This window comes from Molossus molossus, unplaced genomic scaffold, assembly GCF_014108415.1.
Source record: "Molossus molossus isolate mMolMol1 unplaced genomic scaffold, mMolMol1.p scaffold_m16_p_22, whole genome shotgun sequence".
Lineage (NCBI taxonomy): Eukaryota > Metazoa > Chordata > Mammalia > Chiroptera > Molossidae > Molossus > Molossus molossus.
Genome location: NW_023425358.1, coordinates 37,423,658 through 37,451,141, shown reverse-complemented (window position 1 = coordinate 37,451,141; position 27,484 = coordinate 37,423,658). Strand labels below are relative to the sequence as shown.

General features: G+C 54.7%; 1 protein-coding gene across 1 annotated transcript in view; it reads left to right on the top strand.

The window, feature by feature from the left end:
- The first annotated feature begins 275 nt into the window (after nucleotides 1–275).
- The window catches only part of TMEM132D (transmembrane protein 132D), a 150,555-nt gene continuing 123,346 nt past the window's right edge, over nucleotides 276–27,484 (top strand). The window contains 1 exon segment of the mRNA XM_036277306.1: nucleotides 276–354. Coding sequence (XP_036133199.1) covers nucleotides 276–354 — 79 coding nt within the window.

Genomic DNA, 27,484 nt, shown 5'->3' with positions numbered 1-27,484 from the left:
GCGTGGATTAAAGTAAAAAAAAAAACAACCCCGGCGGGGGTGAGAGGAGGTGGGGCTTGCCCGCGCGCGCCAGACTCGGGAGGCAACTCCGAGCGGCCGCAGCCCCCGGCCGGCATGGACTGGCGGGAGGGGCGCCCAGGGCCCCGAGGCTGCTCGCGCCCCTAGCGCGCACGCCCTCGACACGGCGCCCCGCGCGGGCCGCCGGGGACTCGGCGACTGTGTCTTCTTCGCCAGAAGGCTCCGGGGAGCGGAGGACCTGCTCTCCGGTGTCCAGGATGTGCCCGTCAGAGATGGGGACGCTGTGGCCTCGTTGGTCCCCCGTGCTCATCAGCCTGGCCACCCTGCTCTCCGAAGGTGAGGGGACGCCACGCTGCCTCCGGCCTCGGGACTAACTTTGCCGGGAGTGTGCGCGTGGCCAGGGCGGCTGGGACAGAGGGCGTGGGTGTGTGGAGGGCGCGCGTGTGGGCGTGTGCACCCGGCGTGCGGCTGCCAAGGTCCGGGGAGGCCCCTTTGCGGCAGGTACCTCCCCGGAGGAATTGGAGGGGGAGGCCCTCGGGGAGGCCGCAGAGGGACAGCGGGGACGTTAGCATGGTCCCCCGAAAGGGCTTGGAGTAAGGCAGGGGGTTGTGAGACCTTGAGGCGGAGGGGGCACTGGGCGGGCTGAGCTGGAGGTCAGAGGAGAGGGCTGGAATGACCTGGAGGGGCCGGAACTGGGCTGGACTTGCCCTGCCGGCGCTGACCTGTGGCGAAGGGTCGCAGGGCCGCCGGTGCGGGAACACGGCTGAGGTTTCCCTGGCCGCTGACAATGCGGCCTTGCTTAGCGCGGGTGCATTTCCACGCAGGTCCTGCCTCCGGCCTCCTGTGCCTGCTGTCCCCGCCACCCCAGTTGTCACGACAGGGCCCTGGCATGAAGCGGTGCAGACAGGGCTGTCCCTGCTCTGCCCGGGTCCCCGGCTGTTCCCGGCCCAGCTGGGAAGCTCAGGACACAGATCCTGGACCATCAGTTATGCGACCCACATAGGAGATTGTAGAAAGTACCAGCAAGTCCTTGTCCTTATTGATCGGGACTCCTGATTTGTGTGTGGTCCCCCCTCCCCCACCCGGCCCCCAAGCCCTTTTTCCTACAGAGAAATAAAGGAGATTCTCAGCAGTCTCCAGCGTGTGCCCTCAAATTCCTGAAAACAGATCTTTCTGAGGTTTTCGAGATGAGATCCTGCTGTCAGAAACTTCAAAGCCGGTGATCTCATGTAGAGTCTGTAATGACAGGAATTTCCTGTTCTCTGTGCTCTTTGGAATCAGTGGGGCTCTGCTGCTTGGGATCAGACCGTAGACTAAGACCGGGCACTCGCTGGGCATGGGCGCTGGTGTGGTTCAGGAAGGCACCTGGGCTGGCCCTGCCCCCCGTCCTCCGGTGCGATGGGCTCAGGTGTCCTGGTGATGACGTAGAGCCAGTCTGATGACCTCAGCTTCCGGGTTTATGACGGGCACAGGTCACCGAGGAGACGGCTGGGGGAGTCCGCTGTCTAGCCCCGGCAGACGTGAGGTCAACACACCCCAAGCCCGCAGCGAGAGCAGCCCAGCGGACGTGCCGATGGCTCCGGGGCCTGTTTTACAGGTTGTCCCTTGGCTTTATAACGCCAGCCAGCCGGCGTCTCTGTTCTCGCTAGCTCTGTCACCACAGCCTGACCAGGGCGTACTTGTGGCCGCGAGCATGGCTCTGTGACTGGTTTCTTCGTCAGACAGCAGTGTCGAGGACGACAGTGACTCCCTGGGCACCTCTGGGCTTTCTCAAGAGGGAATCCTGAAAATGTCCTCCAAACGAGGAGCTCTGTGGTGCGGAGGGCTCCGTGTGGGCCGTGGAACGCTCGGCCCGCGTGTGGCGCGTTTCGTGTGCTGAGCTCAGAGAACTCGGCTCGGCGGGGTGTGTGTGCAGACAGGACCCGGCGCAGTGCTGGCCCAGGGCACGGGCCTCGCTGGTGACTCCCAGCACGCTGACGGACGAGGGAGACCCCGAGCCGCTCCTGTGCGGTTTCCTGGGGTAGATGGGATTCCCAAACACGCTGTGGTCTCGGCGCCAGTTCCACTGTGTTCACATCACTGTCCTTCTCAGATCGTCTGACCACTCGAGGGGTCCAGACCAGCTTGACCTCAGACGCGGCCCCTATTGGAGAGGATTTGCGTTGGGAGCGGGGGACACGCGATGCCAGGGCCTGATTTGTCTGGTGCTGATGGAAAAATGCAGAGTATTACCACATATCAAATCTCTTCTTTAGCGGATTATTATTTTTACGATATTGCCTTAGTTGTTTTTTTTTTTTTCCAAAGATGAGTGTTGCAATGAACAGAAATGCATGTTTACACACCAGGCTAATGTCCTTGAACCTGACCTGTGTTTACAGAAGTGATGAGTCACAGAGCAAACCCACCTTCCTGTAGATCTTTCAAAAAGTAAATACAATAAAAGTTTATTGCTGGCACCTCTGGCCCTTGGGACCCAGGAACTAGACAGCGAAACAAAGAGTTTTATTAGCAATGTTGGCGTCTGGTCTCCACCTCCCCGGAGGATGGCAGAGAGTGTGTGTCTTGTGTTCAGGATCTGTTCTTTGATGGGAATTTGATGTTTGGGCAAAGATGAGTTTTAATGCATTGTATTTCCTTCATGGGAGGGGCGGGAGTTTGGAGAGCAGGGGGCCAAGAAGACGAGCAAAGAAGGTGAAAATGGAAGAGGAACATATGGGTTCACTAACTGAAATTCTGCAGGCAAGTCAGCGTCAGGTAAGGCTTGATCCAGGTGCTCATGGGATGCCCTAGGGACCTAGAACCTCTTTGCTTCTCTTTAACCGCTTTGGTTCTATTCTTAGACACATTGTCCCTCATTTAGACAAGATCTGTCTTCAGCTCAGAATTGTATCTGTTTACCCTAAACTCAGTAAAAATAAAGAGCATTTCTCTTATGAGTTTCATTAAAGTTCTGGACCTGCGTCCTCTAGAACACATTGCTCCAGGCGCCTCCTGGAACCAGTCCCTGTGCCCAGGAGGACGAGATAGGAGTAGGCCGATTGGATAGAAAATGAAGAGGTGGATACAAATGATTTGGAGTAATTACCGAAGGGAGGCCAATGGGTGCTGGATGGTCAACAAAACAGCCATCATCCATTCTTCAGGTTGTCATACTTTTTTTGTTGTTTTTTTTAACCCTCACCGAGGACATTCCATTTACCTTCAGATAGAGTGGGAGGGAGAGAGCGAGAGAAACATCAACGTGAGAGACATATCAACTGGCTGCCTCCTGCATGACCCTGACCAGGGCCGGGGGCAAACTGCAACCGAGGTACATGCCCTTGACCAGAATTGAACCCGTGACCCATTGGTCTGCTGGCCGATACTCTAACCGCTGAGCCAGACCGGCCGGAGCAGGTTGTCGCACCTTTCACCCTAACAGACATAAGTCCCACGTTCCCCAACATTTCACCGTGGAGGGAGCTCCCGTTTCTGCCCGATGATGGCTCCACGCAGAACTGCTCCGCTCCGGGGCCACGCATCCTGTGGCTGTTTGTTCAGATGTAATGTAAGCTTTGTTCTCCACGACTGTAATTTCTAAGAGTCCTTAATTAGATGTGAAAACGATGCACAATGGAAATTACTGTTGTGAATAAATATTTGCATTACGGGCGTCAAAAGCAGCACACGAACGCGCAGTTGCTTGTTTGTTTTGCCTCCAGAGTTTGGAAATGTGACGTCAGTGGGGCCGCGGAGACAGACGCCTGTGGAGGGGGTGGAACCTCTCCAGTAACATTACTTACATCCCGGGGGGGCCGTGTCCACTGTAAAAGGGGAAACAGAGTTTGATGCGCAACCACATAAAAGCAGCGGCCGAAGGAGCCCCCCGCCCCCCAGGTCTGCACACCTGGTTCCCACAACAAGCGTGCTGCGAGTCTTTCTTAATTAGCCGGCGCACGGCGGGGAGCTGGTTCTGCCTGCAGCTCGGACAAATGGAACCTGGAAGTGATGCGGAAAAACCAATTTCAAGATGTTCCGCTGTGAACTTTAGCCTAATAGTCAAACTTCGGAAGGACCAGAGCTGGCCGCGGGCCTCTGGGCCAGGCGTCACCGCTCTGCTGTCCTTTTCCCGGAATTGTTCGGGGTGGGAAGAGATGTTGGAGAGGAGGAGGCCGTTACTGCGATTGTTTCCCAACTTGAACGCCGAGCGGGCCTTGGGAACTAAAGGATGTGGAGGAAGTAACGGCCGGAGGCGCAGCACGTCTCCAGCAGGTGGGCAGGGAGACGCCTCTTCCTGCCTAGTTTCCTTCTGCGCGTGGACGGCAGAGGCCCTGGGTTTTTGTTTTTATTTTTATCTTCACCTGAGGACGCTTTTTCATTTTTTGTTCAGATAGAGTGGGAGGGAGAGAGAGAGAGAGAAACATCGATGTGAAAAGGACACATCGAGTGGCTGCCACCCGCACTACCCAACCAGGGTCGGGGACAAACTGCAACCGAGGTACGTGCCCTTAGCGGGAACCGAACCCGGGTTTCTCCAGACCGCAGGCTGATGCTCTAACCGCTGAGCCAAACCAGCCAGGGCGAGGCCCTGGGTTTGATCGACGGGTGTCGTGCGCCGTGGCTTGCACATCCGTCTGATCCGGTGGCTTATGCCTGGAGGTCTTGTCCACATTCCGAAATCCGGAGATTTTCATAGCCGTGTGGCTTTTCCTGCGTCTCTTAGGTGGTGAGCAGCAGTGACATCGGTCCACGGGGGCGCCCGGCGGGAGCTGAGCGGCCTCTGTGGCCTCGGATGGGTGACAAAGCAGAGTCTCTTCACCTGCGGCCACTCTTGTCCTGACACTGCTCCCCAATTCCCGTCCACACGGCCGAGCCTCTGCTTCCTACCATCGGAAAAGCATCCTCTGGTGTCTGTCCAAAGCGAGGGCAGCACCTGTGCGTCCTGAGTCGGAAGCACCTCCTCCTCCGACGGCTCTCCTGGGTCCCGTGTCCGTCTGCACGTCTGCTAGGCCGCAGCTGCCTTCATGTCAAGGCGCCGCTCGTCCGCGTGGCTGCCGGCTCGGGAACGGTGCCCTCGAAGTTAGGACACGGGAATGGAGGGGAACCGCACGAAGCCTCCCAGGGGGACGGGCGTGGAGAGGTTTTCATCAGGACACGTTTGCAAATTCCTTTTGTATGTGTTTGCTCTTAAACTTGGTCTGTCTGAACCGATTTACCATTTCTCGCCCCTCCCCCAACATCTTTGATTTTGCATTAGAAAGGGACCTCTCATCCCTCTGATGTTCCACCTCACCCAGGCGTGGGGACCTCCGTGGTCCTCAGAGGCTAAGTGGTGCCGTCAATCAGGGTGGCATTACGCCCCCTCCCCAGAGCTCAGCTCACGAGAGGCTTAGAGAGAGGGTTGCTTTCTATTTACAAAGCTGTCTCACCCAGTGTGCGCCGTGTTTCTGTTGCTTCGATTGCACGGCCGTCGTAACTGTGGTGATGCCAACCTGAAGACATGCCTAACGCCCGAGAATCTGTCAGCGAGAAGAGAGGACGACGATTAAGCTCAATCTCTGCCCGTCTTGTTGTGTGGCGGAATCATCGGAGGAGGGGTGCTCTGCTCTGAAGGTTAGAAGTCTTTTGTGAGTTAGGATGAAATCCTCTCAGGGAGGTGCGTTGGAAATGTACGTTCAGGAGGAAAAGGAACAATGTAACATTTCTGATGGTTAATGAAGAGCTTTTCATGGATTTTATAAATGGATGGTGGTGGGTGTCAAGCCTTTCTGTTATTTATAATTCCAATGGATACATTTGAAAGAGTGATGTAACCATTTAATTTTAAATGTCAAGATTTACACGACACTAGACACTTTATCCTTAGCAACTGTTGAAGCAAATGAAAAATATTAGGTGTCGATTTTTAAATGTGCAGATGGGGCCCACCTGGTGTGGCTCAGTGGTTGAGCATTGACCCTGCACCAAGAGGTCGCTGGTTCGATTCCCGGTCAGGGCACCTGCCCAGGTCGTGGGCCTGATCCCCAGTGAGGGGCATGCAGGAGGTGGCCAGTCGATGTTCTCTCTCATCGATGTTTCTATCTCTCTCTGTCTCTAAAATCAATAAAGGAAAAATAAAATAAAATGGGCAACTCATTTTCTTTGAGGACTGTGTGTACGCATCTCTTATCACAGACATGATTCGAAGTATTTTTCTCTGTCATCTGCCATTCCTTTCGCAGGCCTGCGTCCACGCAGACTTCTTTATTCTGATGAAGTCCCGTGGACCGTTTCGTTTCTTTTATGACATTGCTCTTGTTGTCATCGCTTAGAAATCTCGGCCAGAGGAAAGGTCACAGTTTTTCTCTTATGTGTTTCTCTCATGGGTTTCAGAGTGGCAGGTTGTACTTTGAGGTCTGTGACCTGTTTGGGGTTACTTTTTGCATATGGCTGATATATGGCTCAGGTTTCAACTGGAACGCCCAGTTGCTCCATCAAAATTAACCGTGAAGACTCATTCTCTCTTGATTGGCCCTTTGTTTTCTCAAGAGCACGTCAGACAGCGTATGGTGGGCATAAACGGGACTCTGTGTGGTTCCCGGATCTGTCCGCTGTCACCAGTGCCGCCGTCTTGATGACCGTGCTTTGTAATAAATCTCAAAATCAAGTCATGTGAATCCTGCAACTTGGTTCTTTTTCAAACCTGTGTTGGCTGTTCTAGTTGGTCCAGTTTGCAATATAAATTTTGGAAGTAGCTGATTGATTTCTAAAACAGAAAAGAAAAAAGATTCTGCTGGGAGTTTATTGGGATTGCGTCGAATTAGCAGAAAAGACGGCTTTGTACCAATGAGCCTGCCCCTCTTAGTAGCAGTGAGCTCTCTAACTCCTGAGCCCTCTGACTCTGCATTTAGACTTTCTGTGATTTTTATCGTCACTGCGATGGGCGTTGGCGGGACATATGCTACAGGTTTACATAGAACTGTCCCAGGTTTTTTGGGTGCTATTATGAATAGTATCCTTTTCAAAACTTGGGTTTACAGCCTTTTTTTTTTTCTTTATTGATTTTAGAGAGAGGAAGGGAGAGGGGGAGAGAGAGAGAGACAAACATCGATGAGAGAGAACATCGATTGGCCGCCTCCTGCATGCCCCCCACTGGGGATCGGGCCCCCAACCTGGGCGTGTGCCCTGACCGGGAATCGAGCCGATGACCTCTTGGCGCAGGGTCGACGCTCAACCACTGAGCCACACCATCCGGGCCATACAAAATTGATTTTTGTCGATTGACCTTATATTCTAAACTCACTCACAGTTTTCAGTGACTATTTTATCTTTTGGTGGACTCTTGGGGGTGTTTTCAGGGATGATCGTGCCATTCATGAATCTAGTTTTATTGCTTACTTTCCCGTCTGCGTGCTATTCCCTGCCCCCTGTGCACCGCTCGAACCCCAGGGTGATGTTCAGCCAGGGCCGCCAGAGCCCACATTCTTGCCTGTTCCCAACTAACTGTGCTGTAGGTTTTCGCTGGATTTTTATTTTTTAGGAAGATCAGGAAGTTCTGCTCTCATCCTAACTGGCAGAGAGGTCATAAATGCATGTTGAACCCGGGCCAGTTCTTTTACTGCATCCATTTCCCCGAGGACACGGTTTTTCTTTTCCTGTTGATATTGTGGGTTACGATGAGTTTTAAATGTTGAGTCAGCCGGCATTCCTTGTGCAAACCTAACTCAGTCACTTCTTTTATTGTCGTCCTGTGTATGATGTGCGAGTATGTGCTATAGTTTCCTTTTATGGACGGTCTTTGTCTAGTTTTGGTATTAGGGTTATACTAGCTTCATCAAATGCAGTGCAGCCCGGCCAGTGTGGCTCAGGGGTTGAGCGTCGACCCTGCACCAAGAGGTCGCCGGTTTGATTCCCGGTCAGGGCACATGCCCAGTTATGGGCCCGATCCCCAGTGAGGGGCATGCAGGAGGCGGCCAGTCGATGTTCCCTCTCATCGATGTTTCTATCTCTCTCTCCCTCTCCCTTCCTCTTTCTCTCTCTCTAATCAATAAAGAAAAATTATTTAAAAAAAAAAAAAAAAAAAAGGCAATGCAGACTGTCCTCTCCTGTGCATTATAGTTTCTGGAAGAGACTATAAATCAGGGCACCTACTTCTTTAAATGCTTTATGTTTTCTGATGGGACCCGGGTCTGGAGATGTTTTCAGAAGCTATTACATTGAAAATTTAATTGAATAGTGTCAGGACTATTCAATGGATCTATTTTATAATTGCACGAGTTTTGGTACTATGTGATTTTTAAAGAATTTGGGCCGTTTTATCTAAATTGTCAAAATCCTGGCAATAACGTTGGTGATATTGCCCGAGCCTTTTCTCGACTGTGAAGTCGGTAGCGCCATCCGTGCCTCATGCCTGTGGTGGGCGGTCTGTCGCTTTCGCCTCTTTTTCCTGACCCACCTGGCTTAAGAATTTTACCAGTCTTCAAAGAACTAGCCTTCAGTTTTCATACATTTTTTTCTATTGTCTCCCCTCCCCCATTTTTATTGATTTCTGCTCTAATCATTTCCCTTTGTGGCTTTGGGCTCAGTTTTCCCCTCTTCTGTGTCTTCCCAGGGAAGCTTAGCTCATCTTTTGGAGACATTTCTTCTCTTTCGAGATGAGCATTTAATACTCTACATTCCCCCCCTTCTAGACACTATTTTAGCTCTGCCTCTCAGACTCTTATGTTATATTTTTACTTTTATTCAACTTACAGTTATTTTCCCTAATTTTTCTTGTGACTTCCTTTTGGCCATATGCGAGTTGTGAGATGTTTGAGGATTTTCCCTGGCGCCTTTCTGTTTTCGATTTCTGCTTTAGCTCCATGTTGGTCAGAGAAGACACTTTGCAGGATTTTAATTCCTTTAGGTTTTTGAGTATTTTTTAATGTTCCAGAATGCGGTCTTTCTTGGTAACTGCTTCTGGTGTGTTTAAACAGGATGCTGTTTGGAGATGCTCCCCAGGTGTCCAGGAGGCTGCTCGGTGGTAGCGGCATATTCTGTGTCCTCACCAACTTTTCTCTTCACAAGTTCCTTCCTTTACTGAGAGAGTTCTCAGTACTACCATTTTGGATTTTCTCTGTGTCTTCTTTTAGTTCTGGGAGTTTTTGTTCTATGCATTTCGAAGTCCTGTTGCTCGGTGCCTGCACAGTTAGGATAGTTATGTATCCGAGGTGAACGGACTCCCTTATAAACATGTCATCTCTCTATTGTCCATTGTATTATTGGTTGTTTGCTATTGTTTTCAGATTTTTTATTGAGGGAGATAATTGACATGTAACATTGTTTTCATGTCAGGTGTAAAGTGTAATGATTCAATACTTGTACATACCGCGAAACGGTCACCCCAAGGAGCTGACACCCCGCACCTCACATAGCTGCAGAAGCTACAAGGACTGTTCAAAGCTCCTTTAGCAACTTCCAAACAGGCAGCAGTGTTACTCTGGTCGCCGTGCTGCACCCGCCTGTCTCTCTGTTAGGGTTTGTAGGAGCATCTCCCTGCCCTGTTGTTTTGACCCAGTCATTGTCTTTCTAGCTTCAGTGTGCTTCTCGTCGGCAGCATGCGGCTGGGTGTTGCTTTGCATCTACTCTGACATTCGATGTCTTTTATTTGATTTTTTAATTTACTGATTTGAGAGAGAGAGAGAGATAGAGAGAGAGAGAGAGAGAAATTGATTTGTTGGTCCACTACTGATGCATTTGTTGCATGATTCCTGTACGTGCCCTGACCAGGGATCGCACCTGCAACCTTGGTGTATGCGGACAACACTCTAATCCACGGAGCGACCAGCCAGGGCTCTTTAAATGTGTTTTTTAAATGGGTGTGTTTTGTCTATTTCCATGTCATATACTTTTATATATGGTTGGGTTCAAATACGCCATCTTCCTAGCTGTCTGTTATTTGTCCTCTCTGTTCATCGTGCTCCCACCCCTTCTTTGTGTGCTTTTTAGTTAATGGAATGTTGTTTGTCATTGTGTTTTAGCTCCGCTCTTGGGTTATTATGTACACTTCGAAAAAGTCACTGTGGTGGTGCCCTGGGGTTGTCATACAAGCCTTGAGTTAATCACAATCTAATCTCCAAACTGTATCCCGACCTCTCCCGTGTCCTGGGAGCCCGTCCGACAGAGTATTTCCACGCCTCCCACCCACGTTGCTTCTCGTTAGAGGCATTTATTTCATTTCTGCACATGCTGCGAACCCACACTGTCATGTGTGCATGTTTGCTTTGTACAGTCAATTATGTTTTAGCGCCATTGAAAATAAAGAAAAAAATGGATTTCATGTCTACCTGCATTTTGATGGCTTCTGGGACTCTTCACCTCTGTGTGGGCGTTCGATCTGCCCGAGGACCCTCCCTGTGCACGTCAGGTATCGGCCGTGGGATGGCGGTATCTCCGCGGATGGCGGTATCTCCGCGGATGGCCTGCCCCTCCAGGCTGGAGGGACAAGGGGGAGACGGTGCCCCTGAAGCCAGTTCCTAGCTTGTCCTGGGTGGCTGTGACATCTGGGGACCCATTCAGCCACCTGGGGGGGCGGGGCAGGAATCCGCCTCCCCTCCCCCACTCTTCTGCCAGCACCTCATTCATCAGCCCACTGCACCTGCTGACCTGGGAGGCTGGCTGGCGTGTTCCTGCGGGGGCAGCCCACCCGCAACATGGAACCAAGCAGGGCCAGGTAGGAAACGCAGCCGGTGGCTCCATCCACCCAGGCCCTCTGGGACCAGGGCTCCAGCCGAGCTCATGGCATACCGACCGCAGGAAGGAAAAGCCCCCTGAGATGCTCAGCTGTACCCCGGAAAAGAGAGGTCAGGGACGGGTATTGAGAACTTGGGGGTGGTGACCCCAGCTGGTCCAGTGGGTCCTTCAGTGTGGGGGCTACGTGGCCAGCAGGTGAGGCTTGGAGGGAATCGGATACAGTCACCCGATCGGGGAGCCTTCCGTCCAGTGAGCCGTGGTTCTGCCAAGGGGGCTGTTGGCCCAGAGGAGCCACCCCCTGGCGACATGGATCCGTTTTTAGGAATTTCCGGAAGCAAACAGTGAGGTTATCTTCCTGGGCCGGAATTTCCCGGAGCAGGTCGTGAGGTCATCCTGAGACAGAGGGTCTTCATTTTCAGTCTGATTCAGTTCTTGGGGCAAAACGGACAGAAACTGAACAGCTCCGTGATGACAGAGTCTAGGCTTTAGGCATCACCCTGGGGTTGGCGGTAACTCCATGCAGCCCTGCTCATGGAGGTTACCATGCGTGGTTGCTATGAAAACATTAGAATAACGTAGCCTGGATGCTTGGAGGGAGACAGCCACCTCTGAGCCAAGTCACAGACACTCAGGAGTCCGCTTTCTGGAATGGTTGTCATCGCCACCAAACAGGTCTGCAGGGAGGCTGCAAGATGAGGCTGTAGGTTATAGCTGTGTGTGTGCATGCGGTGTGAGCGTGCGTGTGTGTGCATGTGTGCAGGGTGTGCGCGTGTGTGGTGTGTATGCATGTTTGCAATGTGTGTGCAGTGCGTGCGCATGTGTGTGTGCAGTGTGCATGTAGGTGCGTGCAGTGTGCATGTGAAGTGTGAATGTATGTGTGTGCATGTGCAGTGTGTGGTGTGTGTGTGCATATATGCACGTGCGTGTGCATGGTGCGTGTGTGGGTGCAGTGTGCATGTGTGTGCAGTGTGTGCATGTGTGTGCACATGGGTGTGTGTGTGTGGTGTGTTTGCCACACGTGTGTGTGGTGTGTGTGCGGGGTGCGGGGTGTATGTATGTTTGTGAGAGAGGTGTGTGTGTGTGGTGTGTGTGGTGTATGTGTGTATGTGGTGTGCGGTGTGTGTGGTGTGTGTGTGCGGTGTGTGTGCGCGGTGTGTGTGTGGTGTGTGTGTGTGGTGTGTGTGGTGTGTGTGTGCGGTGTGTGTGTGTGGTGTGTGTGTGTGGTGTATGTGTGTATGTGGTGTGCGGTGTGTGTGGTGTGTGTGTGCGGTGTGTGTGCGCGGTGTGTGTGTGGTGTGTGTGCGCGGTGTGTGTGTGGTGTGTGCGGTGTGTGTGTGTGTGGTGTGTGTGCGCGGTGTGTGTGTGTGCAGTGTGTGGTGTGTGTGTGCGGTGTGTGTGTGTGGTGTGTGTGTGGTGTGTGTGTGTGGTGTGTGTGGTGTGTGTGTGCGGTGTGTGTGTGTGTGGTGTGTGTGCGCGGTGTGTGTGTGGTGTGTGTGGTGTGTGTGTGTGGTGTGTGTGGTGTGTGTGTGTGGTGTGTGTGTGCGGTGTGTGTGTGGTGTGTGTGTGTGGTGTGTGTGTGTGTGGTGTGTGTGTGTGGTGTGTGTGTGTGGTGTGTGTGTGGTGTGTGTGTGTGGTGTGTGTGGTGCGGTGTGTGTGCGGTGTGTGTGTGTGCGGTGTGTGTGTGTGCGGTGTGTGTGTGGTGTGTGTGTGTGTGTGTGGTGTGTGTGGTGGTGGTGTGTGTGTGGTGTGTGTGTGGTGTGTGTGTGCGGTGTGTGTGTGGTGTGTGTGTGTGCAGTGTGTGTGTGTGCGGTGTGTGTGTGTGTGCGGTGTGTGTGTGGGGTGTGTGTGTGGTGTGTGTGTGTGTGCGGGGTGTGTGTGCGGGGTGTGTGTGTGTGTGGTGTGTGTGTGTGTGGTGTGTGTGTGGTGTGTGTGTGCGGTGTGTGTGTGTGTGTGTGCGGTGTGTGTGGTGTGTGTGTGCGGTGTGTGTGCGCGGTGTGTGTGTGGTGTGTGTGTATGGTGTGTGTGTGTGCGGGGTGTGTGTGCGGGGTGTGTGTGCAGGGTGTGTGTGTGTGCGGTGTGTGTGTGTGTGGTGTGTGTGTGCAGTGTGTGTGTGCGGTGTGTGTGTGTGCGGGGTGTGTGTGTGGTGTGTGTGTGTGTGTGGTGTGTGTGTGGTTAACAGGTGGAATCCAGCTGCTGTGCTCAAATCGCTGTGCCTGCTGTTTCGACCGCGTCTGTTTGCTGGCTGACTGTGGGAGGCAGATCAAGAAGTGGCCTGGTGACCTTACTTGTCCTCGGCATTTAAGGATGTTTCTCAGCTGAACAAAGGGGTGGATGCCGGCCTGCCTCCCTCCCTCCGTCTGTAGTGCCTCGTCGGCCAGTGCCGACCAGCTGCACGGGGGCCTGGCGTGTGCGTGGAGTGGCTGGGCTCCGGGAAAGGCCGCTGCCCGCTGCGTGGCTCGCTTGGTGTGCTGTGTCTGAGCTGCGGCAAACCTTCTTCTTTCCGACCCTGCTCTGGAGTCATATTAATAGCTTCCCGTGGTTCTTTCCACAAGGTCAGAAGGGGGTTGTTTCTCCATAAAGAAATATCTTGTGCGGGGCTGGCAGGAAATTCATCCTCATTGGAGTGGACGGGGTTGTGTCTGCACGCCCAGCTCTCCTCAGGGCATCTTGCTCCTTCTGGGGATCCCCTCTCCCCCCGTATCCGTCCATCTAGCGAGCTGGTCCCAGAGCTGCATACAGGACCAGGACTGAGGTGTCCCCCTCCCACCCACCTGATCCTCAGTGATGGGCTGAGGGTTAGCACCTGACCCAATTCCAGTAAAGGCGAGGCCGACCCCTGACTTTTAGTGGAAACCTTGGAAAACACAATGTCACATTTTATGGGGATGCAGGGTGGAGCTGCAGGGAGCTGTCTCCCGGAGGGTAATAGTGAAGCCAACACACAGACACAGAGGGAAGGCGTGTGTGATGGATTATCTGAGGCTTGATCCAGCCATGCCTGAAGCTGTACCCCAGAGCTGTTCAGGTACATGAGCCAATAAAGTCTTGCTTTTCCTTAACCTGATTTGACTTCGGTTTGTGTCACTTGCTGTTGAAAGAGTCCTGACTAAGATATTCATGCGAAGAGTAGTGACGGCTTGAGAAGTGACAGTTTCATGGCTCCTCAAACAAGCTTCTGAGCAGAGACAAGGTGCCGAGTGGGAAATAATGATGTGTTTGCTCTTCCCTTGCACTTTGCCAGTGTCACAAAAACTTCGCAAGTCCGTGTGTTCTCAACGGTGGTGTTTAGCGATGAGCAGGCAAAGGCCTGTGTTTAAATCACCAAGTGACTGTCCTTGGAGTGGAGAGAACACCTCTTGGCTCATTTCCTGACTCCTTAGCAGTGAAGGTTCACACGAAACCTGAGGAGCCCCACTCCCGTGGATGTGCTCATGTTTTTCCTTGTTTGTCTTTGTTTCTGGAGCCAGACGGGGAGTGACGAGCGCCGGGGCCTGCGCCGTGCGTCTCTTGGATGGGGTCTCCGCATTTTTAATGGCGTTTATGAGAACACGGCCCGAGAATACTTTCATAGCTCTTGTAAATAATGAATGACTGGATGGGTGAGAACACTAATGTTGATTAAATTGGAAATCTCCAGGCCAGAGTTAACGATGTGGCAGCTGGCAGGTCAAATATCGCCTATGGACATGCTGACTGTGATCAATAGAACGTTGTTGTTGTCTTAATTGCTTTGTCGACGTGGTCAAAGCAGGAGAATGAACATGAATCTGGATTTCTGGTGTCTGCTGAGATCCGGATGCTCTGGCAGGGCTGGTTCTCCCACGGGACCGTGTCCAGGGTGGCTTGCTCCCGGGATGAGACATACACCCTTCCGTCTGCCTCACCCCCCTCCCCCACCTCACTGGTCCCCCCCCCCCCCCAGATGCACCCAGGCCATCAGGCGGCCGACATGACAATGTCTGTCTTCTTAGCTGTGTCTGCGTTATGTCCACACACCCTCACTTTAACTTTTGTCTTCATCTGAGCCCTCTGGGCCTTTCTAAGTGTGGGTCGGGCAACACCAGTTTCCTTGCTTTGTGAGTCTGTTGTTACGTTTAAAGAGAAGATAGGATCGGGAGACGTGAAAGCAGAAATGCCCAAACAGAGCTACCCAAATTCTGACAAGCATTCTACATTTACATCGACTGCATTAGTACTTCTCACACACGTGTGCATCCTCGCGTGTGCGTGCACACACACACACACACAATAACCCTTTTGGCTCTGATTTGTAAACAGTATTTTCCTGGGGGGTCCTTTGGGAGTGAAAAGCTCAGGCCAAATAGTTTTCTTGATGTTTTCTCTGCTATAAATCCATCCATCATCCATCCACCATCCATCCATCCACCATCCATCATCCATCCATCCATCATCCATCCACCATCCATCCATCCACCATCCTTCATCCATCCACCATCCATCCATCCATCCATCCATCCGTCATCCATCATCCATCCACCATCCATCCATCCATCATCCATCCACCATCCATCCATCCATCATCCATCCACCATCCATCCATCCACCATCCTTCATCCATCCATCCATCCATCCATCCATCCATCCATCCATCCGTCATCCATCATCCATCCACCATCCATCCATCCACCATCCTTCATCCATCCACCATCCATCCATCCACCATCCTTCATCCATCCACCATCCATCCATCCATCATCCATCCACCATCCATCCATCCATCATCCATCCACCATCCATCCATCCACCATCCTTCATCCATCCATCCATCCATCCATCCATCCATCCATCCATCATCCATCATCCATCCACCATCCATCCATCCACCATCCTTCATCCATCCACCATCCATCCATCCGTCATCCATCATCCATCCATCATCCATCCATCCATCATCCATCCACCATCCATCCATCCACCATCCTTCATCCATCCATCCATCCATCCATCCATCCGTCATCCACCATCCATCCACCATCCATCCATCCACCATCCTTCATCCATCCATCCATCCATCCATCCATCCATCCATCCACCATCCATCCATCCACCATCCATCCATCCACCATCCTTCATCCATCCATCCATCCATCCATCCATCCATCCATCCATCCACCATCCATCCATCCACCATCCTTCATCCATCCATCCATCCATCCATCCATCCACCATCCATCCATCCACCATCCATCCACCATCCATCCACCATCCATCCATCCATCCATCCATCCATCATTTATTCACTCATTCATCATTTGTTCAACATTTTCTGAGCATGTCCATGGTGCAGGTCCTTTGGGAACAAGACTGAGGTGTCTGCCCTCATGGAGCGTATGTTCCGGTGATGAACAGAATAATGACAGACCTGCCAAGTGCAGGGAAGGAACACTGAGTGAGTACAGAGTGAGGGGAACGGACTTTGAGTGATGTGGTCGACGGAGCCACCCATGCTGTGCAGAGCCCCACTGTGTGTTCCCCCACCCCCCAGTTCACATGTGGATATCCTACCTCCATGTGGTGGTATCTGGGAGCAGGACTTTGGGGAGGTGACAAGGGTTAGACGAGGCCCTGAGGGTGGGGCCCCCAAGGGGAGATTAGTGCCCTTCACGGGCACCAGAGGGCTGACTTCCGGCCTCGCTCTCCAACACGTGAGGACACAGAGACAGCAGGATCCTCACCAGAACCCGACCCAGCCTGTGTCCAGCCTCCGCAACTGTGAGAAACGCCCGACATTGTTTATGAGCCTCGCAGGCTGTGGGACTCCGTGGTAGCAGCCCGGACAGATCAGCCGAGACTTGAGGCACTTGTGAGGATGTCTGGGACCACGATGTCCCGGGGGCCGAGCAAAGGCCCTGCGGTGGAGGTGTGGGGACACCTGCTGGTCTCGGCCACGTCAGGCAAACCCTTTCCGGGAGGGACCCTTCCGTGGGCTCTGTCACAGCTACTCAGTGCTGTCCTTAGACGGCGAAAGAAGCCGGACAGTGTGTAGACAGAGGGTCCCTGCCCTTGTCCCAGTGAAACTGGCAGCACCAACACGGACTTTGGGATTCACGCACTTTCCATGTGCCATGAGATGGTCTCTTCTCTCTGGAGCCGTTTGGAAGTGGAGAACCAGGTTCGCTTTGCAGCAGCATGGAACAGGGGCAGCCTGGACTTGCCCCGTAAGGAGGGCACTGGGCATGGCGTCAGCAGCCGCGTCGGGCACTCGGGTAGGAACGGCTCACGGAGGGAGAGTCTGTGCAAGTGGATGGAAGGACTTAAAAACGGGGACATGCCCTGGCCGGTGTGGCCAGCAGTTGGAGTGGACCAAAGGCTCACGGGTTCCATTCCGGTCAAGGGCGCGTACCTGGGTTGCATGTTCGATCCCCAGCCCTGGTTGGGGTTGTGTGGGAGGCAACCCATCGATGTGTCTCTCTAACATCGGTGTTTCTCTCTCTCTCTCTCCCCCTTTCACTCTCTCTCAAAATTGATGGGAAAATACCCTCAGGTGAGGATTAACAAAGAAATAAAAATAAAAACAGAGGGACCGGATCCAATTTACATGTAAAAAAGTTTACCATCTTTGCTCTCCCTTCAGCCTCGAATACTTTCCTCTTGCAAATTTTATGAACTTTATCCTCAAAAAGGAACCCATTTCCCCACTCACACCAGTGAGGACAAAGCCCCCGACATCAGGGCCGTGGATTTAATCCCGGTGGTGTGAGCCCACAGAGTGTGTCTGTGTGCCCAGGTATGCAGCTGGGAACCGGCAGCGAGGGGTCCCGAGAAGCCGGGTCACGCTGGTTCCGCGTGTCGCCATCGAAATGGGGTGCCGGGGTGTCAGGATGCGGCTGTTGAACTTCCAGCGGATCCGACAGATCAGCTCCAACTCCCACGGTTTGTTTTTATAGGAACGCGGGCGACACAGTCTGCTCTGTCTCCGTTGCCTGCGTCCCTGCCCTTATCGGAGTTGTGCTAAATCAGCAGAATGGGGGGGGGTGACGACAGTCGGGCCTCTGCCCCTCTGCCGTGCGCCTCCCTCTGCAGAGTGTGCATCGGGCGGAGCCCGCGTCTCCTCCGAGCCCCCCACACCGTCAGGTCTCAGACGAGGAGACACGAGATTGGAACATAAAGAGTCTCGCTGCAGCGAGTTAAAGGAAAAGCCACCCTCTGAACTAGTCAGTCGAAACGTGTCTCCTCCCCAGCCACGTGTGCGGGGATCCCCCCCCCCCCCCGGTTCTGGTTGTGATAGAGCAGACGCCAGCGACAGGGCTCGCTCCCGGACGACAGGCGGTTCTGTTTTCCGCGGAGCGCCGCCCGCCTGGCCTGGTGGGATCGCGCCTTCTGATGTTCACGGAGAGGCACCCGAGTCTGTCGGTGCTGAGTGGAGTTCGAACTCCGTGATTTCCAAGTTCACGCTCGGCGCTAACTTATCTGAATCTAGCACAAAGTACGCCATTTATTAGTGGATTTGTTAGTGGATTGGCTGACGTGGTTGAAATGACCCCACTGGGCCATGCGTGCAGTCACCGTCCTGCTGGCCCCCGAGCCGGGGACGTTGGGTTCCGCTGTGGACGCACAGGAGCGGAGGAGGGTGCCGAGCGCCCGGGCTTTGCTCTGGGAATGGAACGGAGTTGGCGTCTAGTTCTGTGTCCTTGTATGTGATTTTGTCCTTGGGGAGCCAGTTTGACCTTCAGAGCGTTGAGACCGGGAGGAAGACAGGTTCTGAGGTTGCCCGGCAGCCGGGTGGAAAGTTTCTGAACAGCGAACGTCCAGAAACAGCCCCGGCCAGGGCCCTGGGTGACGGCGCGTCCCAGAGGAGCGGTGCTCAGCCGGCGCCAAGGCTGCTGGGTCAGTGTCCTGGAGCCTGGGCCTGTCCTCTGTCCACTCGGGTACACATTGGATGAGGACTTCGTGCCTCTGAGCTCCTGCTTTCCCTGGGAGAGACCTCCCACCGGGACGAGGGCCCGGCGCTCACTTGGGCTCTGCTCCGTCTTTCCTTCACAGCTCGGCAGACAGATGTTGTGACCTGCGGCCGACAGGGTGACCTGCGGCGACACCACACGTCACGGAATCAGCACGTGATCTTCATTGATTTTTTTTAGAGAGAGAGAGAGAGGAACATTGATGTGAGAAACATTGATGGGCCGCCTCCTGCACGCCCCCCACTGGGGAACGAGCCTGCAACCCGGGCCTGTGCCCTGACCGGGAATCGAACTGGGACCTCTCCGTCCACGGATGGTGCTCAGTCCACTGAGCCACACCAGCCGGGCTTGTGTGGGTTTTTGATGAGCACTGTGGGAGGGAGCTGGGCAGGTAGATCCGGGGATACTGGAGAGTTAATAATTCAGGAGCTTGTATTTCTGAGTCAAGACTGAACATGGATGGGGCGGATAGTGGGGAATACAGGCCCACTGCGGTGGACAGAGACGTTTGGATTGCGGGTCACCCCTGCCCCTCTAGTTCCTGGCCTGTCGAGGCTGGAAAGGGGAGGGCCACACAGAGCCGAGGGGCAGGGGCTCAAAGACTGGCCTTGTAGATGGTTGTGGCCCCAGAGCCGGCCACACGATGTCCTGGCGAGTGTTTAACAGTCGGTTCTCCACCTGCGTGTGGGGCTGACTTCAGGCTAAGGGTTTAACCACCGGCCCCTGGGGACCTTGGAGATTCCAGGCGGATCTTGAGAGCTGGTAGGAGCAGGTCCTGCCCACCGCCGACAGAACCCACGCGGGGGCTTCCTAACGTGCATCTGTGTGTGGGAGGAATTTAAGTGGATTTCACTGGGATACTTTTCAGGTGTTGTTCAGAGGCAGGTAGCAGAAAAGCCACGCAAACTGGGTGAAAGGGTTTTATAAAACATTTTTTTTCTTTATTGATTTTAGAGAGAGAAGAACAGAGAGGGAAAGAGATAGAAACATCAATGAGAGCCCTGGCTGGTTTGGCTCAGCGGTTGGAGTGTCGGCCTGCGGACCAGAGAGTCCCGGGTTCGGTTTCCACTAGGGGCACGTACCAAAAAAAAAGAAAGAAACATCGATGAGAGAGACCATCAATTGGCCGCCTCCTGCATACCTCCCTCTGGAGATTTGGCCCACAACCTGGGCATGTGCCCTGACCGGGACTCAAACCAATGACCTCTTGGTGCATGGGTGGATGCTCAACCACTGAGCCACACCGGCGGGACGTATTATTATTCTTTTTCACTAAGCTCATCTTGCTGTGTCTGAAAGCATCCCGGCTGTGTCAACGCCCACTGGTGTTTTATGCGATTGCAGCGGCCGGGGAACGGCTTGCTGATGGGCTTTGGGATCTCGGCCTCGTTCTCCGATTACCCTCGTGTCCCCTCCTGACAGAATGCAGATCCACAGTTCTCTGGCCCTGTGTTAGATTTATTTCTAAGTTCTTTTAAGGATGTCAGCGTGCCACCCCCAGGTCGCAGCAGGAAAGGCCCCGCTGACCGGCCGCTGTGAATTCCCGGACCCGCCGAGTGGAGCGAGCGAGGCCCCGCAGGTGCAGCCAGGGCTCCGCGGGGGCGGGGCAGGCAGGGCCGCCTGCGCAGAGTCTGTCCCCTGTGAACTCATCAGGCATCAAGATCCCCGCATGTCCCTGGCAAGGATGGAGGCCCCCAAACTGGCTGCTGAACTCGAAGTGCCCACCTGATTTGTGCCTTGGCCTTGGGGGGCGGGGGGTGTTTGTAGCTTCCGAGTCTTTGCCAGCCAGGCCCCGATCGCCTAGGCTCATTTCCCTGGAACCAAAGCTTTGCCCAAGTGTCATTTCCTAGAAGGGAAGCGGCTCCAGGACGTTACAAAGTTTCCAAAGTAGCCTTTCCTCCAGAGGCTTAAAAACACAGTGTAACAAAGTAACTGGTTCTTCCCGCGGTTGATGAGGGAGCGGTTGGCCTGGTCCAGCTGCTCCGAAGGTAATTTCCAGAAACTCGTAGGTGGTTTCTCCCGCATAGAACGGGGTGCAGAAGGGGTGTGGGCCCCGCCCTCTGGGGTTTCCTTCCCCCCGGACAGAACGCGTTTGTATTTGCCCTGGACGCACGTCCTTTGTGATGAATCAGCTTTCCAGGGGTCGCCGGCTCCCTGCACGGAGTCGGGGCCCGAATCAATACCAAGTCTACTGAAGCTCCCGCTCCCTCGTGGCTCCCCTGACATTTCGGGGGGCTTGTTAAATGTCCGAGCGTGGCTGCGAAAGGGCACACCGTGATCTTCTCGCCTTAGTTCCAAATTGTGCATAGATTTCCTGAACAGGCTGCATTGTTTATGGGCCACAGAGACAGCCCGGGGGATGGGCGTGAGGAGCGGGCATGGTGGCCGGGTGGCCGGGTGGCTGGGTGGCCGGGGCAGTAGGGCCATGGGAGGGCAGATGGGTTCTCAGACTTCAGGAGGCAGAGGAGCCAGCGCTGGGGCGTCCGGGGGACCACGGTCGGTGCTGACAGAAGCCCGGGGGCCACGTCCGGGAACAATGAACGTCTGTGATCTCCCAGAGAGGGCGATCAGAAAGCACCCCCCCAGGGCGCCCCCGGCTCCTCCGGGCCTGCGTCTTGCTTTAGCCCATCTTCGAGTTCTTGAGAAATTCTTGCCTCTGTTCCACGGAGTGTTTGTTCGGCGCAGTGAGAACATCACACTCCGTGAAAACCTGCCACGGAACACCTCCCCTGGGAGCTTCAGCCACGTCACTGCCGGTGCCTGTGAGTCCGTCCTGCGTGGGACGTGGGAGACGTGGCGGAGGGAGAGGGAGGGAGAGAGAGGGAGGCTCTCCCCGAAGTGCAGAGAAGCAGAGTCACAGAGACACAGACGGAGCGAGAGCGACCGCTCAGGGGTCAGATGGACGTGCACCTGTCCCGAGACGCCCCGCAGGCGCTGGCCATGCTGCCGGACGCTGCGCTTTATTTTCGGAAGAGAGAAGGGAGGTGACGTAGATAACGGTAACGAGAGCGAGGAGGGCCGGCAGTGTGGACTTATTTTAAAAACTCGGGCAGAGCCCTGGCCATTTTGGCTCAGCGGTTAGAGCGTCGGCCTGCGGTCCAGAGAGACCCGGGTTCGGTTCCCGCTAAGGGCATGTACCTCGGTTGCAGTTTGTCCCCGGCCCTGGTTGGGTCATGCGGGTGGCAGCCACTCGATGTGTCCCTTTCACATTGATGTTTCTCCCCCTCCCTCCCTCCCTCCCTCCCTCCCTCCCTCCCTCCCTCCCACTCTATTTGAACAAAAAATGGAAAAAATATCCTCAGGTGAGGATAAAAATAAATAAAAACTAAAACCTCTGGCAGAGAAGGAGCTCCGTGGGTGGGCCCTCAAGGGGGAGGTCAGGACAGAGGGCCCAGCGGGGAGGGCGGGCGGGGGGCTGGCAGCGGCATCTGCCCCCCGCCCCCGGCGGCCGCTGAATATCGGGATGGCCGGCCTCTGGGTCTAGGGAATGAGAACTGAGCGAACGCAGCCGTACCAGCACCGAGGCTCTGAGACCCCCTTTGTGACCGGGCACCTGGACACCGGAGGTGCTTACCGTCTGGTCGGTCCCACTACAGTCCCGTCCACGGCGAGCCGTTTTCTCTGGGCAGCTCCCTTTCGATGGCCGCGTTCCTGCTCAAGTCTGAGCGCCAGCGACTCGAAACCTGACAATGATGCTTTGTGGTGGCGCCGGAGACGGGGACGGGAGGGGGGCTGGCTGGGGAGCAGCCCCGAGGTCTCAGGGACAAGGGGGCGGAATGGAGCGGAAAGAAGGGGAGCGGGACCGGGGCGTCATTTCTTCTTCCTCGTGGACGTCTTCAGGGATGTGCTGACCACACGCGGTCCGGCGGCCTTAGGACTGGTGGGTTGAACCCAAAATACTCGAACAGGGAGTTGAATCCGAGAGTGATGACTGAAATTGTCCCTCGAAGTCACTTTTCATCTTCGTGACTCAGAATGAGAAGAGGGAGGAAGGGATGGACGTAAGGATCAATGAGGCAGACCCGCCCTGGCCGGTGTGGCTCAGCAGGTAGAGCGCCGCCCGCGGACCCGAGTCGCAGGTTCGATCCTGGTCAAGGGCACGTACCTCAGTTGCGGTTCATCCCCGGCCCTGGTCTGGGTCGTGCGGGAGGCAGCCGGTCGATGTGTCTCTCTCACATCGCTGTTTCTCTCTCTCCCTCCCTTGCACTCTGTCTGAAGATAAGTAGAAAAATATCCTCTGGTGAGGATTAAAAAAAAAAAAAAGAATAGAGAGACAGACCCAAGGAAAAGAACTAATTGCCCCTATTTTCCTAAAAAATAAAACCTTTAATTTTTAGATGGTGAGTCTGTGCCTCTACCCAGTGCCTGGGAGCCCGAGTCACGTGGACAACTCCACCTTCTGAAGGTCTTTTCCTTCACTTTTCTCATTGGAAAAAGTGTCCTTTTAAAAAAAATGTACATCTTCTCACTGCTGGAACGAACTTATCAAAACAAGCTGTTTTTACCCGAAGACTGCGCTCAGGGATTTGCGTCTGGGTGGCAGCTCTCTCTCGCCCGGGGAACAGTACCGCCGCGGTGCCCGGGTCCCCCACACTTCACTGACGGGCAGCTCCTTGAGGGGCCGTGTGCACCTGCTGTCTGCAGAATCGCTGTGATGGATTTCAAAGGGCCCTTCAGAACGTTCTCTTTGAGTCACATACAAAGCGGGGACCCGCAGCTCGGGGGGAACCCTGCCGGCATGATCAGTGAGGCTGAGTCCGAGGGCAGCACCCCCTCGTGCTGAGCTAACCGCGTCCCTTCGGAACCCACAGCGATGCGGCGTCATCGGGAAGCCACACGTCCCTGTCACATTGTCATCGGGGCCAGGCCACGCCCATGTCACCCCCTCTTCCTCGGACACGTGGTGATGGGGGCGGGCCAGGGCGCAGGGCTCACTGTGGAGAGCGTGTCCGGGTCAGACGACCGCTGAGCTGGGAAGAAAGGCCGGTGAATTAAAGGAAAGATGCGGATGAGGGTTTCCCATGAAGTCCTGCTCTGAGGCGTCAGTGTGTCGTGGAGAGAATTACGGGGCACCCCTGAAACCCAGCGACGTCCGCAATCTGAGGGGGAGAGAGTCCCTTAAATGTGCTGGTCGCCGGCAGATGGTCCCCGAGTGCTAGCTGTGTCCGACGCTGGTGTCCGGCAGCGACTGTTCGCACGGGGTTCTGCGCGATGCGGTGCAGGTGGGGCGTCATGGGCTGTGCAGCAAACAGCCCCGCCCCCCGAGGTTCTGGTGCGTAAAGCACAGGGCTGTCTCTTCACTCTGCCTGGCTGTTCTCACCCGGGACCCGGGTGACGGAGGCGCATCCACCTCCCGGCCGTCGCTGGTCCCTGTGGGGGCCGGGAAGGTGCTCGGGCTCCCACCGCTGTGGTCCTGAGCGACTTGTCACTTCCTCGCCGTCCCCTGGCCGAAGCCGACCCCAGGGCCGGGCGCGAACCCGCTCCCTGGGGAGGGGAGTGTATTCCTGACCTGTGCCCGGCAGGAGGGAGGGGACAGACGTGAGGGCCTCCAAGGCAGCTCCAGGGACAGCAAGTGTGTGGGTGACCCAGATGAACACGCACCGCACAAAGTGATCACTGGACAAACTCTTAGGATCGTTGTGTTTGAATTTTAATAAGATCTCTGTAGGTCAGGTGACTTGGCTCTCGAGAATCGTTTTGGGACCAATCTAACGGAGACCGGGTGTGTCCGAAGGGCCACGTCTGGCCTGCGTGTGGTCAACGCCGCTGCGTGTGCGGGAGCTCTGGCCTGTGTAGGGGCCCGTCACAGGCTCCTGCTTCCCCAGGGGCGAGCTCAGCACAGGAGGGGGGCTCTTTCAGGGCTGGGAAGGTCCCCCTCTCTCCCGATGAGCGTCAGGTGACAGTGTTGGCTCTTTAAACGGTGATACGCGTGGCCCTGAACACTGAGGTCACACTTGTTGGATGGAATGGTTGCGTGAGGAGGGGCGTGGGGGACCCAGCAGTGGGGAGACGGGGCCCGTGTGCGTCCCTACCCACGCGCCCTCAGACAGGTGCTCGCGGGCAGAATGGTTTTCCGCTTACCTGCATTGTTTACGTTACGTTCTAAAGAAAATTGTATTCTCTGCCTCTGTCGCTGTCTGTCCGTCCACCCGCCCCTCCGTCCTTCCATCCATCCACTTCTGTCTGTTGATGGATCTATGTATCATCATCGTCTCTCTCTCTGTCTCTCTCTCCCCCTTTTTTCCAAGTATGTGACATTGAACTGCTCCAAGGACAACATTTCCGTGAAAACAAGGTGTCACCGGGTAAGACGGGCCCCACTTCCCCTTACGTTGAAGTGTGTCTTCACAGGGGCCAGTGCGGGGACCCCGTCCCGCGCGACTGCGTTCTGAGAGAGTCCGGGTGGTCGTGGAAGAGGCTAGTTCACCAGCGGCAGTTTTCCGTGTATTTGGGGTTGTGTCTTATTACAAAAGTGACCTATGGGTATTATGACAAATGTAATAACAGGAGGTGCCCAGAAGTTGCCCCCCAGGCTCGTCCCGTGTGCGGCTCTGTTCATGCCCACGCGGGGTCAGACTCTTCTCCTGGTCTACAGGGTGTGGACGGGTCACGGGCGCGGCGTGGGTTCGACCAAGGACTGCGTGAGGATGGAGGGCCGAGAGGTTTAGGGACAGACGCTGAGCAGGTGCCACCCCGGGCACCGCACGTGCCCCCTGTTCCTCTTCGGTCATGGAAAGAGTTCGTCAGAATCACGCATTCTGGCGTCTGATGATTTCCGAGGCATCGTGCCTGTGTGATCCTGCGTCCGTGTACGCGGCCGACCGCTTGTCCTGCCAGGGCAAAGTGTGGTTACTCAGGAGCTGGGGTCACGTCCTGATACTCGAATATTCCACAATGGTAAGAACCTGGTGTCTGAAAAGTTCAGTGTTAGTAGGAGTCAATATTTTCATAAGAAGTGTTCCTAAAAAAAAATCTTTATTATTCAGTCGTATTTGTTTTTTAAAGTGTCATTCTTTTTTTAATTCTCAAAAAAAGTCGTACGTGGGTTGCTAGGGGGCACGGTTAGATCAGTCTTTGGAGGCGTCTTTAAAAATGGTTCCTTCAGCCCCGGCCGGTCTGGCTCAGCCGTTAGAACGCCGGCCCGCAGACGAGAGTCTTGGGTTCGAGTCCGGTCAAGGGCACGTCCCTCGGTTGCGGTGCGTCCCTGGCCCTGGTCGGGGTTATTTTGGAGGCAGCCAGTTGATGAGTCCCTCTCACATCGATGTTTCTCTCTCTCCCTCCCTCCCACTCTATCTGAAGATAAATGGAAAAATATCCTCGGGTGGGGATTAAAAATAAATAGTAAAATAAAATAAAAATAAAAATGGTTCCCTCAGTCGGATGCCGAGAAACACTGTCAGAGCTGAACAGTTGTCGTAGGCGGCAATTCTGCGACGGCGCCCCCTACCGAGCGCCCTGGGCATCGCACCTTTCCAACATCTACCGTCTCTGGAAACAATGCAGTTACTTGCCTAATGCTCTTTTCTTGTAAAGAGACACGTTTTTAAATGAAAAAAAAAATTACTTTATAATAAAATACTATCTTATAAATATAAATGGGAAGCCAGGATTATTGAAAAGGAGAAACAAATACAACGATAAGAACAAAACATCAGTGCTATTATCATAACCCTCATTATGATTTAGCCTTCTTATATCTCATTTCAATGTTTATTAACAGGACTAGAGACCGGCTTACCCCGTAGAATGTTCCCGAGGTGATTTCTCTGGCCCTTCGGCGGATTCTCACTTAAACATGACCAGTGTTCCGGCGTGGCCGTGTGCAGGTCTGGCCTCTCGTGGGTCTCGTTTCATTCTCTCCGCCTCCGATTCGCCTCTGAATCGTGGGTCACCGGGAGGAGCTCCGGGCGGAGGCCGGAGCGGGCGAGGGCGCACAGGGTTCCCCCCGCGGCCCGTCACTGTCCCGTCGAAGCGGAGGCAGGCCCGGCGCGACGTGAGCGCGCTCCCCGCAGATGCCCGCGTCTGTGGGAGCAGGTCCTCCCCAGGCGGCGGGGCTCGGGGTTGATTAAAGTGGGATTTCATCCCTCTCAGCTCGGAAGGAGTGGAATAAAAAGTCGTTCAATCTAATTAGACAACCTCACGGGGGCTTTGACACACCCACCCAGGGCGATGGTTTTTGTCTTTCTTCAGCCTTAGAAGTGGGTTTCAGGCCGAGTGAATCTCCCTCCTCACTGGGCTTCCGTGCTCTGCACGCGGACAGCGGGTGACCGAGCACCCCGAAAACCGTGCCGACTGACCAGCGAGCCTTCTGAACATCACAGCCTTACGTATGTCGGCGTACCCGTGCGTGGGCGTGTGTACCGCGTGTGGCATGCACACTGTGTCCTGTCCAGTGTGACATGTGTACATGTGTGTATATTCACCGTTTCCAAACATGAGCTGAGCCCGTCCCCCCCCCCCCCCCGGTTTATCACCACACAGGGCACTCGACTCCCGATCAGTCTTCGGTTCCGTGGCCACATCGGCGAGAACACCCCGGGCGATGCCGGGCCTTTCCCGCGTGTCTGCCCTTGGACGGCGGCTGACTTTGCTCACTGTCACCGTGGTCCTATAGGCGGTGGCTTGTTCAGAGTGGACAGGCGAGGGCCCGAGGCACAGGGAGCGTGGAAGCTCTCGGGCCCCGGAGGGAAGGGCCCGGCTGGGACCCACTCCTGTGGGGGCTGGAGAAGGTGGCTTCCTGAGCCACCTGCCGGGCACGCCGGACGCAGCAGATTCTGCTGGACTTTGTTCCCTGGACAGGATCTGGGTCATCCGCCCAGCTCTGCTTTTCTCTAAGTGTAATTTGCCTCATG